The 13,559-nt window shown below is 30.5% G+C and overlaps 1 protein-coding gene and 1 non-coding gene across 2 annotated transcripts; one reads left to right on the forward strand and one right to left on the reverse strand.

The window, feature by feature from the left end:
* Positions 1–10,307: 10,307 nt before the first annotated feature.
* On the reverse strand, positions 10,308–13,271 carry LOC100793747 (RHOMBOID-like protein 8). Its single transcript, XM_003522547.5, has 6 exons — positions 12,895–13,271; positions 12,639–12,802; positions 11,805–11,968; positions 11,452–11,723; positions 11,197–11,323; positions 10,308–10,731 (listed from the first exon to the last, which is right to left on the reverse strand). Exons 1-6 carry the CDS (start codon positions 13,152–13,154, stop codon positions 10,612–10,614), a joined length of 1,107 nt encoding a protein of 368 aa, XP_003522595.1. The 5' UTR covers positions 13,155–13,271; the 3' UTR covers positions 10,308–10,611.
* A 10-nt stretch (positions 13,272–13,281) lies between these two features.
* Positions 13,282–13,353, forward strand: TRNAW-CCA (transfer RNA tryptophan (anticodon CCA)). Its single transcript has one exon. It is a non-coding gene; the product is annotated as a tRNA-Trp (tRNA).
* Positions 13,354–13,559: the final 206 nt, after the last annotated feature.

The raw sequence follows: 13,559 nt of genomic DNA on the forward strand, positions 1-13,559 counted from the left end.
TTTTCCTACATATATACTAACTAGGACACTCTAATTGCTATTTATATGGATGACTTTATTTTTTTTTCGTAGATGGAAGAGAGGGGAATGGGGGACCATTACCGAACAATCTAAATTATGCATTGGGTAATGTAACATCTTATTAAATTTTGGTTGAAACGAGTGCTCGTGGGTTTTCGGAGAATGGGACATCTTAGAAGTATGTTGGTCTTCAAAGATTTCATTGGAAAGTAAATAGTGAATTGGACATAGGTAAAGAAGAGATTGCACAAGAGCATTAATACGGGCACCCGTCACAACAAAGGTAGCTTACAAAAAGATGAGGTCACAAAGGGTGCCTTTCTTTTACTTTTTTCTTTTTTTTTTCCCAAAACAACTGTTTGTGTTAGGGGTATTTTTTTTTAAAAAAATTATCAAATGAGATAAATTTTAAATAAATACCCCAAAAGAGTTAAATCCTGTAGTATTCTACAATTTCTAAGTTTAAAATTGTAAATCATGATTTTTATTTTTTTCTACTGAAATTATAAAAAAAATACAACTTGTTAATTTTTTTTAAACAATACTTTGAAGTTCTAAATTTTTTATATATATATTTTTTATAGAAGTAGTAAATTATATATGACTTTAAAGTCATAAATAATTTTATTTAAATTAGTATTTTTAATTTTATTTAATATTTTTATATTTTTGTATATTTTTTTATTTAATATTTTCTATTTTTTTCTAATGTTATGGATTTTTTCCTAATTATAGAAAATTCCAACAAGTTTGACTTTAGAGTCGTACGTATGATCATAATTTCATTTTATTAGTGTTTCATTTATAAAAAATATTTAATAAAAAATATACAAAAATAATAATTAAAACTAAAAATAAAAAAATTAATTTAAATAAAAATATATACAAATTTCAAGTCGTAATTCTATCAAAAATATATAAAAATGACTTTGAAGTTGTATTTAAAAAAAGTTAAGAAGTACAAAAGAAAAAAAAAAAGTAAGAGTCGTAACATGATTTATGATTTTAAACTCAGAAGTCATAAATTATCTTACGACTTATCTCTTTCCGATATTTATTTAAAATTTATTCTCATTTAATAATTTAGAAAAAAAATTACCCTAAATCAGTCTTTTCGCTTTATTTTTTTTCTTATTCATGTCGGAAATTATATTTCACCAGTAAGCACCTGTGTTGAAGAAAATAAGTAATCTAATTTTCTAAGTAAAAGCTATACGCTCTTATGAATTAGGAGTATTATGGTACTTAACTCGAGCTTGTTAGGGGGAGGGGGAACGAAATGCGAAGAGAAACTGAAGTAGAAAAATGTATTTGATTTTTCTTGGTTTATTATCATGGAGGGTAATATGTATATAAACTGTGTGCCTGTTTAATATTTTTTTAATAAAAATTAGTACACCTTAGTATTACTAGATAGAGTACTAATAACATGTTGGACTTACAATAAAGCTTACTCAAAAGATTATTGCATAGACCTAATAAATTATCACTTGTGAATGAATAGTTTTCTGGAGAAGGATTTCTTAACAAGTGAAATTTTAGCGGTCTAAAGAGAAATTGAAATCCGTGTTCATTTAAAAAACGAGAGTTAACTTAATTATGTATTTTTAATTATTGTGTCAACCAGCGCATTAACTTATATTTACTATTTTGATTTGGATATGATTTTGTGTAAACATTAAACAGTGAAGCTATTCTATATAGTTATTACATTTTTTCTAATTTATGCGTAAATAGTAAATATGTTATATGTGAGTTGAAGACGTCATTTCAAAAACAAATAGTTACAGTAAAACTTTTATGTTATTAATTAAATACAATGAAGTTAACGCAAGATTTTTAATTGTTTGTGTGAACTAACGTTAGCTTATATTATCTCTTTTTACTTTTATGTTATAGTCATTTATTTTTTCTCCAAACAATTGATGTTTTTGAATTTTTTACATTAAAATTAAAAATGTTTTTACATGTATGACACGAGTCATTTCCTTTTTTATCATTATACATATTTGAATATTAAGCATAAATCACCGCATATTGCTAAAACCCTCAAAGCTACTTGAGCTTTTTCATTTATGAAGATGAATTTGCCACTTGCAAATTCTCATGCGTAAGTAACGTTGTGCATTCAAATCAACAAAATCATCCCTAAGAATGTCCAAAACATGTCTGCAAGAAATCCGAATAATATCAATGTGATAATTTTGCTAAATAATGATGTCAGGATGGAGTGAGTGGACATTTAATCATAAAAAAGTGTTTTTTCATTGAAAGTAATTTTTTCTCCAAAAAAAAAACCCATCAAAATATAGTCCACTATTTTACGGGAATGCATACTTTAATTTGGTGAATCAAATTAGTTGAAGGTATGATGAAAGTATTCATCGTTTCACATTCCATTTGCATGTCGGACTCCATCGTAATGAGTGATCCAATTCTTTTCCTATGACTTAAAACGGTGGAGCAAGGAGATGCATGCAGGCCATTGCCAGAATATTAATTTGTTTAAGGAGTGTTCATCAAAGACAAAAAGATAAAGAAAAATTTAATAGTACTACATGCATAATGTATGCAACAAATTTGTTTTTTTTTATCAGAGTAGGCAACGAATTTAACTTTCAACTAACATAATTTGTATAAACTTTAATATATATAAAGATAATATTGTCAACCATATAATAAGAATACGTCTTCACTTCAGAAGCTGTTCGAGTCCTTGAACAAGAAAACAAGCTCAAGAGAAAAATCTTCTAAATAAAGACTTGATTTGGTTGCTTACACTTTAAAGGGAATCCTTTGCCAATAACATTTAACCAAAATATTAAAAAAATCAGCGTAGAAATTGTGATTCTTTTATAGTTAAGATCCTTATGATGAGGCCAAATTTATGTGAAATGGCTGATCTCAGCCTAATTGCAGTTGAGTCTTCCATTGAACTCTTTTTAATTAAATGGCTTTGTTCGAAATAGTTTTTTTTAAAAAAAAACGATTATATATATTTTTGGTTTAGTAAAAAAACGATTATATGATGTTGTTTTGACAATAAAAGAAATTAAAAAAATAGCTTTTAATAAATGCACATTTTTGCCATATAAATTAGTTTTTAAAATTATATTAAATTGGTTATTTAAAAATATAATTGATGAAAATAATTACAGTATTGTTGAAGGATCAATTTTTTTTATTTGTTAGAATTGACAGAAGATTTACAATAATTCACAGGTACTTACTCAATTAAATGAATTAGATTCGCTTGACATTGAATGAATGATCAATTTGATGTTGTTGACAATTGATAAAGGTTACTATAATGACATGTTTATTTTAAGAAACTAGATGGAATGTTTTTCATTATAAATTAAAAAAAAAACTTGATAGAAATTTATCTTTTTTTTAAAAAAAAAATACGTTTATATATTGACGGTTGGATATCCAATTTTCTTAACAAATCATTATTTCAAAATAACTAATACAAAGTACCTTAACAAGGTGCAAAATTCATTAATTCACACTGTTTTCCACGTTATAGGAATGAAATATGGGCTTTGCAACTAGTCACATTTAACCTCCCTAAAATGAAAAAGAAAACAAACTAGTGGTAGTAGTCCTACAAACAGCAAATATAAAGGCTACCATTTTGATACTAAACCAAAAATTAAAGAAGGCTCCCATTCTTGCGTGTGAAACAAAAGCAGGGATGAGAATCCAAACGTTGCTTAGTCAAAAGCAGTAGTTGTGGGCAAGGGCTTGTTTGTTCGTCTAGGGTAAAGGTTCCATTTCCTCAACGAGATAAGAGGCATGTGGGAATCAATGAAAATAAGCAAAAGTTATTGGAATTGCTTTAAATATCCCATGGTGGAAGGAATAGCCAATCAAATGTAATAAACGTTGGCGATCCTCATGTGGGTCCATTCATTGACCCAAAGTAAACACATTGGACGGATGGATTTGGGTGTCAAAATCTCTTTCATCCTCATCATGATTTTTACCTAGAAAAGTCTCTCGCTAGAAGAATATTTTCATTTGGCCCTTAATGCTCTTCTTAGATGGATACAACTGGATGGTCCACAGCTTCAAAGAATCGAAAATGATACAGAGGAATGATTGTTTACATAGTAGAAAATTCAGTGGGAAAATTTAACAAAAAGATATCATATAAGAAGATATAAAATTGATTTAGTGATTGAAAATAATTCAGAGAGATGAGAGAAATTATGAATTTAAATTTCTTTTACTCATATTTCTAACAAAACTAATAAATTATATTTATTGATAAAAACAACAAAGGGATAAGAGCATAAAATACATCCAATCATTTCAGCCACTTAGGTTGTGCTTTAACTTGGTAAGTCTAACCTTGATTTCTTGTTGTTAGAATAAAGTATGAAATGAAACCCACGTCAAATAAAAATGAAAATGCTGATAATCATATAAGTAAGAATAAGATTTATAAATCTTGAGTCAAAGTTTTAAGTTAAAATATAATATTAAATTCACTTGAATCATTACTTATTGATATAAATTTATATGATCTTTATCTCTTTCAATTTCCAATCTATCAGGTTAATTCTCAATTTAAATGGGTTTCTAGGGGACCACTTGACACTTCTTTCATTCTTCTTGGCCTTAAATTCCGACAAGAGAATTTCTACTAAAGCCCACTTTCGTTTAGGACAATTCTAAAGGGTGCAGCAAAGCAACCCTAAAATGCTTGCTAATTTGTGCTTGTGCATCACTTTCAACTATGTTGATAGGCATAGCTTAATGTGGCTGTTCATTAATGTAGCTAGAGTTTGTGGTAAATCTCTTACCAATTTTCTTTTTGGTTTTCCGTGTAAATGCATGCTTGAGGGGATATCGTTATTAATGTGACTGTGATTTCGATTTGGACTAGTGGATTAACCTATGTTTAGGATAGAAATGAATTGAGTTATAGGTTAAATTTTAAAAGATTTAAATCTAACTTGCCTTTTGAATTAAGACTTAGATCTAATTGGTTTAATTAACTTGAATTTACCTATTTAAGTATTACAAATTTTTTCAAGGTCCAATTTTACCCTTTTTTTAAAAAAAAAAATTGGTTTAACTTAAAAATCTACTTAATAGTAAGATTTATTGAATAAATTAAAAAAAGTATTTCTAAAATAAGTTAGTAGACCTAAATTTATTAGTCAGCACAAGCCATGGCTGTCTCTCAAGGCAAATTAGTTGGTCACCTATGCCTATGACACGCAATCATCTAAAATTCCTAAAATTATTTTAAGCCCTTAAAAAATTTATTGTTAAATTATTAGACCATAAATTATATTGTATTGTTTGTTGTTAATTGATTAATAAAATTATACAATTTAAAGATAGAAAAATGCTAACAATACCCGACACATTCTTCTAAACATATTTCATCTTATTGGTTAAAATTTGTTAAAAGTTATAAAATTCTATAAGTTTCACATCTCATTTAATATTTTTCTCTTCTTATTTTATAGTTTTTAATAAATTTTAATCAATAAAAAATATGTTTAAATGAGTGTCTTAATTACTAGTCATTCTCTTTATATAAATATGCATATAGATTTTGTTGTAAATCTTTTAAGAAATCTTAGCTAATTTAACAATTATAGAGATTTTATATTTGGCAGGAATTTAAAAAAAATGACTATTGAAATAAATATAAAGTCTAAATTCCATGAAAATGTAGTGTTCAACATCAAGACAAGAAGCAAAATATTCATTGGAACCGTCGAAATCTCAATTAAAATCTTGTGACACATGTTTTAATGTGCTTACATGTAAGAATATCGACACTTATTAGGAAAAAAAAATAATAGCAAGAGATTATAAGAATCGAAATTCAGTCACAAGACGTTGCAATACAAATTAAAATATTAGTAGACTCAGGAGTTATAACTTATAAGTTGGTTTAATAAAAATTAATAACTAATATTACCCATAAAAAAATTATAATAGCTTCTTATGCACTCATGCTGAAGCTTAGTCGAACAATTGTGTTCATGATTGTTAATGATTTCTGCTTCTCTTTAAACTTATTTTTCTTCAGGTCAGTCTAAAGCCAAAATTACTTGAGAGGAAAATAGATTCAACAGGCAACTGATGATAGGATAGGAGAGCTTGACACCATGAAATCATCATGCTACTCTGATTACCCTTTTTTCTTCCCATGAATTAGTACGTTGCTTGAAGAAATTAATTAAGCTGTACTTATGTATTATGACCAATCATGTATTTATATACACTCTTTCTTTACATGATTGTTAACTTTGGAGTAAAACTACATATGCAACTGAAAAATGTTGCTTTTACAAAGGTAAACAAATTAATGCGTAGATTAATTAGTATATTCTAGAACATGTAAATAAATAAAAATAAGGAATTTGTTATTATGATTAACTCTAATTTTAATTTATTTATATTAGTTACATGGACCAAAATTTCACAATAAAAAAAGGTAACATGAACCAAAATATTTTATATATTTATTATATTTTTATATAAACTGTTAGTTAAAATAATTTCTTTAGTATATTAATTTTTTAGGCAAGATGATATATAAACACTTAAATCAAAATTATTTTAGACAATATAAGACTTTACCTTTTGAAATACCCTTAAAAAAAACACAACACCTCTAAACCTACTTCATGAGATTATACTTTAGCTGGAATAGGGGTATATAGTTTATATCAGTTTAAGTTTAACATTTTATTTTATTTCTACTATTAAATTGTAGAATCAGAATAACATTTTCAACAATAGTATCTGTTTAACCGCTTTCTTTTGCACAATGGCACCAACCGGTACCTAAAAGCGGGAGCATATCTATTGGGTCATAATATACCAACTTATTCATTTTCTCTTCACAACGGTCACTTTATATTTCATTTTGCCTACCACAAAATTTTCTCAAGCTACAAGGTATTTTTTAGAACAGATATATTGTTGAATTGTTAAGGAATTTAAATTACGTTTTTATTAATTTAGCTGTAATTAAATTGTGATCAAACATGAAATAATTCAATATATTTCAATATCATATAATATTAATAATAAATTAAGATAAAATTAAGAAAGGTAAAATGTTAAATTAGAATAAAACTATCATATTATATGCCTTATAAAATAATTTTTAATAATATTAAACTAAATAATAATAATTTATAAGCGAGTCTCATATGTGAACTTTTATATTGTCTCATTGGTTGAAAATATTTTCTGATAAAATAAAAAATATAAAAAATTACAAAAGAAAAAATAAATAAATAACCCTCTTTAAACTAGTTCTTTATATCTAAGTTTATATTGATTTTGGATTACTTGGTTTTTTAAATTAATTTGATCGAACACTTAAGTAGTTTTTATCAATTTTTCAGTTGAATTGATGAGTCTGATTTTTTTTTTTTTCAATCTGTGTTATGGGACATCAGGTAGCATGATTAATTTTAGACACATGTACTTCGAATAAGATTCGAATTTCGAACTCCGAGCCAAAGTGTTCCACATGTACTTAGAACATTTATGCATATCATGACTCATTTTAATATAGCTATTAAATTACGAAATTAAATGAAAATATTTACTAGACTTATTTTTTTCAATTAATTAATCATAATTCATAAAAGGGCACTTTTGTATTTGTAGGATGAAGATGTTCCCACCACTAACATGAGCAACTTATTCCCTGCTCGGTTTGAGAAAAGGGAAAAAGTATTCTAAAGCTAAGGTAAAAGTGTAATATGTATCTAGCATTATGGGGCAAGTGGGATCCACAAACTAAACAACTGGATGATAATTATATTCTCAACCTTCTAAAGTTACAGATTTCTTTTCGCCTGGGCCACCTAATGACTTTATTATAAAAAACTTCACTTCACTTCATATTTCATTCACGAAACAGTTTAAAATTAATGAAAACAAAATAAATATTCTGCAGCCAATCATGTAGTGCAATTATTTGAAAGATCTTTTCTTCTTCAGGCCAAAATTGTTAATCGTTATAATAATTTATAAAATTTGTAAATAGTTAAGAAATTAGAAAACTTGATCTATTTCGTATTTTTATTTTGGAGTGGTAAAAAAAGAAGTGAGATATAGCGTGAAAGATATACGCTTGATGTATAATAAAAGTTACCATATACTTTATTTATTATTATTAATCACAATTTATGATGTAGTCAGAATAATTTTTTTTGGTCCAACATCTTTGTGTCTAATTACTTGAATACTTATGAAGGACACAGTGGGAGGCATATAGATTAGAGAAGATTAAAGAGAAGGATAAGTAACTGTGCGCAAACACGTCCACTATCATCTACCTCTCATGGCTTCCTAAGCATATACGTAAAAATCCATCATTTCCACACCTTTCAAGTAGCATCTAGTTTATATCTATGGGTCACTTTGTGTATGTGGGACTAGTTTTGCCTGTGTGCTTGAGAACGCGTGTGAGACACAAGAGAAGCAAAAGGGAATGGAACTCGTTAAGGGTCAACGAATTAGCATATTACTTGTTAAGAAACAAGTAAAAGGGTTTGAAATTATTATATGAGAGGAAAGGACCCAATGATCAAGTTTTTTAGTGTATACCATAGGTTAGGGTATATGATGATATAAAACCTATTGCCATGTTTGACTAACAATGATGGCCAAAGGTTATGTAAGGAGGCTTTCTTTATTTTTTTAATTTTATTTGTCAGATGATTTTTTCTTTTGGTGGTTTAGATGACATATATTTTGTATTCGAAAGAATCTTATTTGAATTGGATAAAATTATTATAAATATGATAAAATTCTCACTTCAAAATATTTAACATAATTATATATTTAAAACCATTGATTAATACTTTTTTTTTTTCAACAGGAGTAGTAGAAGTTCACCCACTTCAGGATTCCCTCCCACTATTGTTACATTTTGTCATCCCCTAAAAAGGAATGCTAGTGCAAAGGATGAAGCTTAAAACCATCAACTAGCATTTCTCTTTATGGCAATGCAAAGGAATGCTAGTGCTCATAGGTTCTGTGAATGCGGCAACATAGGAGGCAAGGCGAGGGTGTTGGAACTACCCTTTTCATGATTGTGATTCTGATAGAATGTGATTTTACTTACCTTCAACTTCCTTTACCTCACCGTGATGAGAAGATGCCACATGTCGCCAAAAACTAATGGTTGCACCGAATGGTGATGAAGCACGAGGTTGTGACTTGTGGAGGTGCTTCAGTTATCAGGGTCAACTTGGATAGATCACACTGCAGTTGATCTTGACATGCAGGGACCCAACGATTTCTTGGACAATAGAACTTACAATATTGCCTTTTTTATGTGCCTGATTTTTTGACCTTTTCTTACTTCGGCACAAGTACTTCTAGACAAAATTGTATTTGTCCCAGTGATAACTTGTAAGTTAGTTTGGAGTTTAGACCCATCAAGCTTGTTTCTCTTGTTTGGATTTTCCACTTAAAATTTAACGGATCAATTGAAAAGGAGATGCAACCAGCTGGTTCAGTGCATAAGATAAAAAGTGGGCAATAAGTGGGCTAGGACTGCTGCCACCATATAATGCACAGTTCAAGTATAGACCACATATATAAATGCACAGTTAAAGTATTTGTGGGGGATATTAATGGATTTTGCCTGAGGTACACTAGTCCAGTTTGTATATTTCCCTAGCCGACAGTACCACGGACCAATGAAAAAGACTTGAAATTTTCAATTTTATTTTTTTAAAGTGGAGCCCTGTGACTGTTTTATATTCCAAAATTTAGAACTACCTAAAAAAAAAAGAAAGAAAGAAAGAAAGAGGCAGCTTGCTTTCTTTCCCACATTTTCTACACGTCTCTTTTAAGTTGGATTCATCTTGCTTGGTTGGTTTGGCAATGAGTACGATGTACAGGCATACTCCAATTTGCTCAGAAGATTTTGGCATTTTAATGTACAGTAACTTTGAACCCAATGCATATTTGGCAGGCATAGGCCCACACTGTGGATTGTTAAGTGTCAGTGCACTCATCTCTGGCTTGATGGCCTTTAACTGTAAATGCGGTGGCTGCGGCGGCGAGGGCATGCATACTCAATAACAGCTCACTGGTCACAGATGTAATTATGCTATTACGGCGGAAGTTAGATACTGAGCAGTTATAGTATATAACAGACGAAGCCGAAATTCAGGGGCTGGAAAAGTGGTTCCAAGTGTCACAGCTGTCACTCAGATTTATTTAATAAAATACTAGTAGGATGAAAATGACAATATCCCAGTAATAGGAAAAGTAAGAAAAACCAAAGACATGAAATCACTTGTTATTTTCCACAACTTCAATTTTCTACAAGCATGAAAAGGATTCATCTTGCCCAGGAACAAGAAATGTTACACCCACGTAGTAGAGTATTTACAACCAAAGACATGGTCCACAGACTCATCAATTTGGGTCTAATCAGTTTCCTTGAGCTTCTCACTGAGCTCCAATTTCTTTACATTCAGAAAAAAAGAAACAACAACTTGGTAAGACATAAAGCTAAATCAGCTATCCAAATTTCCTGGTAATTTGGTGCTAAAAGAATCATTGAAACAACTAGTCTCATCAGCATATCAGATTGCACAAATCATTAAACCTTGCCCGAGAGATGTTGGTAAAAGGAAATACTCGGAAATTGCCATTCCCAATACAGGTCATTGTCAGCTGAGCATTGCTCACCATTGTCTGCAGTTATAGCACATAGCCAGCATTAGTATGAACTATGAAGCATTACTTTTCAGGAAATAATAATAGCTTCAATTAAACTTAATACGGTCAATGCCCATTGGGCGGTGACTTTTATATTTAATATTGGGTCACCGGTAAATAATAAATAGCTAGTTCATTGCCAAAAGTTCGACTCAGCAAGTCTATGTTAGTGAGTTGGCATTCCCTTTTGGTTTAATTCTATTTAACTAACTTTTTTGCAGTATGTGATCACCTAGCAATAATGTAAACAAACCAACAATTGACTTGTCTTCACAGTAAGAAATTGGCAAATAATGCCAAAATTATTTCGGAATTCCGTTTATAAGAATTCATATTCATATTATTGTTGATACGAAGTTGTAACAGAGAATTCATCTAAGTGATAGATATTTTATTTGTGAATTTTTAATTTGAGAAATGCCAGAAGTAAGCTGTATATACCTCACAAGAGGTTTCTGTGTCTTTGCAGTGCCAGCTTGTAAAAGGGATACAGTCGACATATGGACACCATGTGCAATAACTGCTGATGTTGATTCCATGAAGAACAGCCACAAGACAACCAGCCAATCTACGAAAAGAAGAAGGGTTATCATCTAAAGATTTGACGCATGCCATAAAGCACGAGTTATAGAAGACAGCTAGCCATGCAAATTAAAATAAATTAATGAATAAAAACAAGAGGAAAAAACAACATACAAAAGGCTGAAGAGGATAAGAGAAACAATCCTGAGAACTGGTCTGTCCAGCTTTTCCTTCAACTTTAACTTGACGTAACTTTTGACCCCATAATCAATCAGGCCTCCTTTATTTGGAGCTACAGGTTGGATCTGAGGGCATAGTAAAAAAACAGATCCAAGAAGGAATCCTGATATGAAACCTCCCATGCTTGCAAAATTGTCTACATAAGGCAGAAAACCAAGGACGAAGTTGCACACAAAGACAAAGACTAATGATGCTATTGCTGAAATCTGCATCCAATTAACCAAGAAAATTAATCAATACTCAAGCAGAACAGTGAGAAAAGGCAACAAGAGGAAGAAGAGATGCACCTTATTGGAATGGAATTTCCAGTTCCAAACAAGTTCCGAAAGCAATGTTCCCAGTAATCCATATAAAGCACCGGAAGCACCAACAGCGGGGATGTTTTGGAGAAAAAGAGAAGCCACCAAGGAACCCACAAAGGCAGACAATGCATAGATTATACCAATCCTTACTGTAAAACAAAAGGAAACGTTCACAAATTAGAACATAATGAAACCATTTCAGAAATCTTTTTTTTTTTAAAATACATTTTTTAATTTCTACAATTGTTCTTGATTTTGGTTTTACTCGGTACATTTTAAACCTCTGGTTTAGAGTCTCTGTAGTTTCAGAACTATAAATTAAGAATTGATACCTGTAGCAAATAAAATCAATGCAACCACGATGATTGGGATTAATTTTTAACAATTGTAAAAGTGTATATACTTACAATTAAGTTTTGAACTATAAGAATTAAAACTACAATTTAAGAATTAATAACCACGATACGAGTTGAATTTTTTAGACAATGTTTGTATAAAAAATTTTACACCAACAACCAAAAATTAGAAAACATCTTAAATGAGTTTTAAAGTATTATAAAAGTGAATCATCTTACCGTACATGTCAAATGTCAATTTATGATGAGATAAAAGTGTAAATGAGTTCTTCTAATTAGAGATTAATTTCTCTGTTATAAAAGTTTTTACACTTTCTACTAACTAGAAATAATACTGGTATGATTTTGATTGAATAAAAGTATTATGCAGGAGGCGATTTGTAATTGGTTAGAGTATAGAAGTGGATATAGTGTTGAATGTGTAAATTAAATTTCTAAACTAGAAAGGAAAATAAGGAATTACTGGGTCCAAAGTGGTGCTCTAGGTTAACTCCCACATAGATGACACTGGAGAGATTGAGGAGCAGGTGGAAGAGTCCAGCATGCAGAAATGGAAATGTGAAAAGGCGCCATGTTTGATGATGCTCTGTCAAAAGGTTCCATCGAAGAGCTCCCATTTCATCTAACCTGCACTAACAACTCCACGTTAACCATCGATCCTACACACTAGAAGCAAGGATTAAGGAGAAGAGAAAGAAATTAGCGTGGGAGTGACTGACTTCGACTGAGAAGGGCCCAAGAGAGGATTCTCGGGAAGAGGCTGGAAGGAGAACCTTCCGAGGGGTTGGAGAACGCAATCGCCGTGAGAATTGTTCCAGCAATCGTTGACGAGCATGGTGGCGATGAAAACACCGATTTGGATTATGACGAACACCGACACCACCCACGTGTCGCCGCGCCGCCGTCCTCTTCTTGATCTCATCAACGGAATCCTTTGGTCCGGTGCAGGAGAGAGCTTCACGTCAATGCATTCCGCCATCGCTGAAATTCAAGATTCTCTCTCCAAGGCGCCCAGATTAGTTCGTTCACTTTGGCGGGAAATCAATTCTTTTTTTTCCTTCTGTTTAATGCTATTAATAGCATACTTTCTATGCTTACTAGCAACTGGATCCGTGGCGCAATGGTAGCGCGTCTGACTCCAGATCAGAAGGTTGCGTGTTCGATTCACGTCGGGTTCAAATGGATCATTATTTTTCTAATCTTTTGGGCTATAGTAGTCCTAACAAATAAACAAATTCTAAAGTCTTAGTATTATTTTACCCATGTTTTTATTATTAGGGGAAAGAAAGTCACCAACCTCTCTAAATAATAAATAAATAAAACAGAATTTAAGTACCATTCATAAAAAAAGTAACAGAATAGAAAACTAACAATATAGAAGTAG

Source organism: Glycine max, chromosome 4 (genome assembly GCF_000004515.6).
Source record: "Glycine max cultivar Williams 82 chromosome 4, Glycine_max_v4.0, whole genome shotgun sequence".
Classification (NCBI taxonomy): Eukaryota; Viridiplantae; Streptophyta; class Magnoliopsida; order Fabales; family Fabaceae; genus Glycine; species Glycine max.

Bases quoted from the DNA above. Each gene is read 5' to 3' on its own strand.
- LOC100793747 (XM_003522547.5), bottom strand. From the start codon at position 13,154: ATGGCGGAATGCATTGACGTGAAGCTCTCTCCTGCACCGGACCAAAGG. The intron at 11,724-11,804 runs GTGCATCTCTTC...AATTGGATGCAG, and splicing joins GGAAATTCCATTCCAATAAG to ATTTCAGCAATAGCATCATT. The intron at 11,324-11,451 runs GTATGTTGTTTT...TTCTTTTCGTAG, and splicing joins CTTATCCTCTTCAGCCTTTT to ATTGGCTGGTTGTCTTGTGG.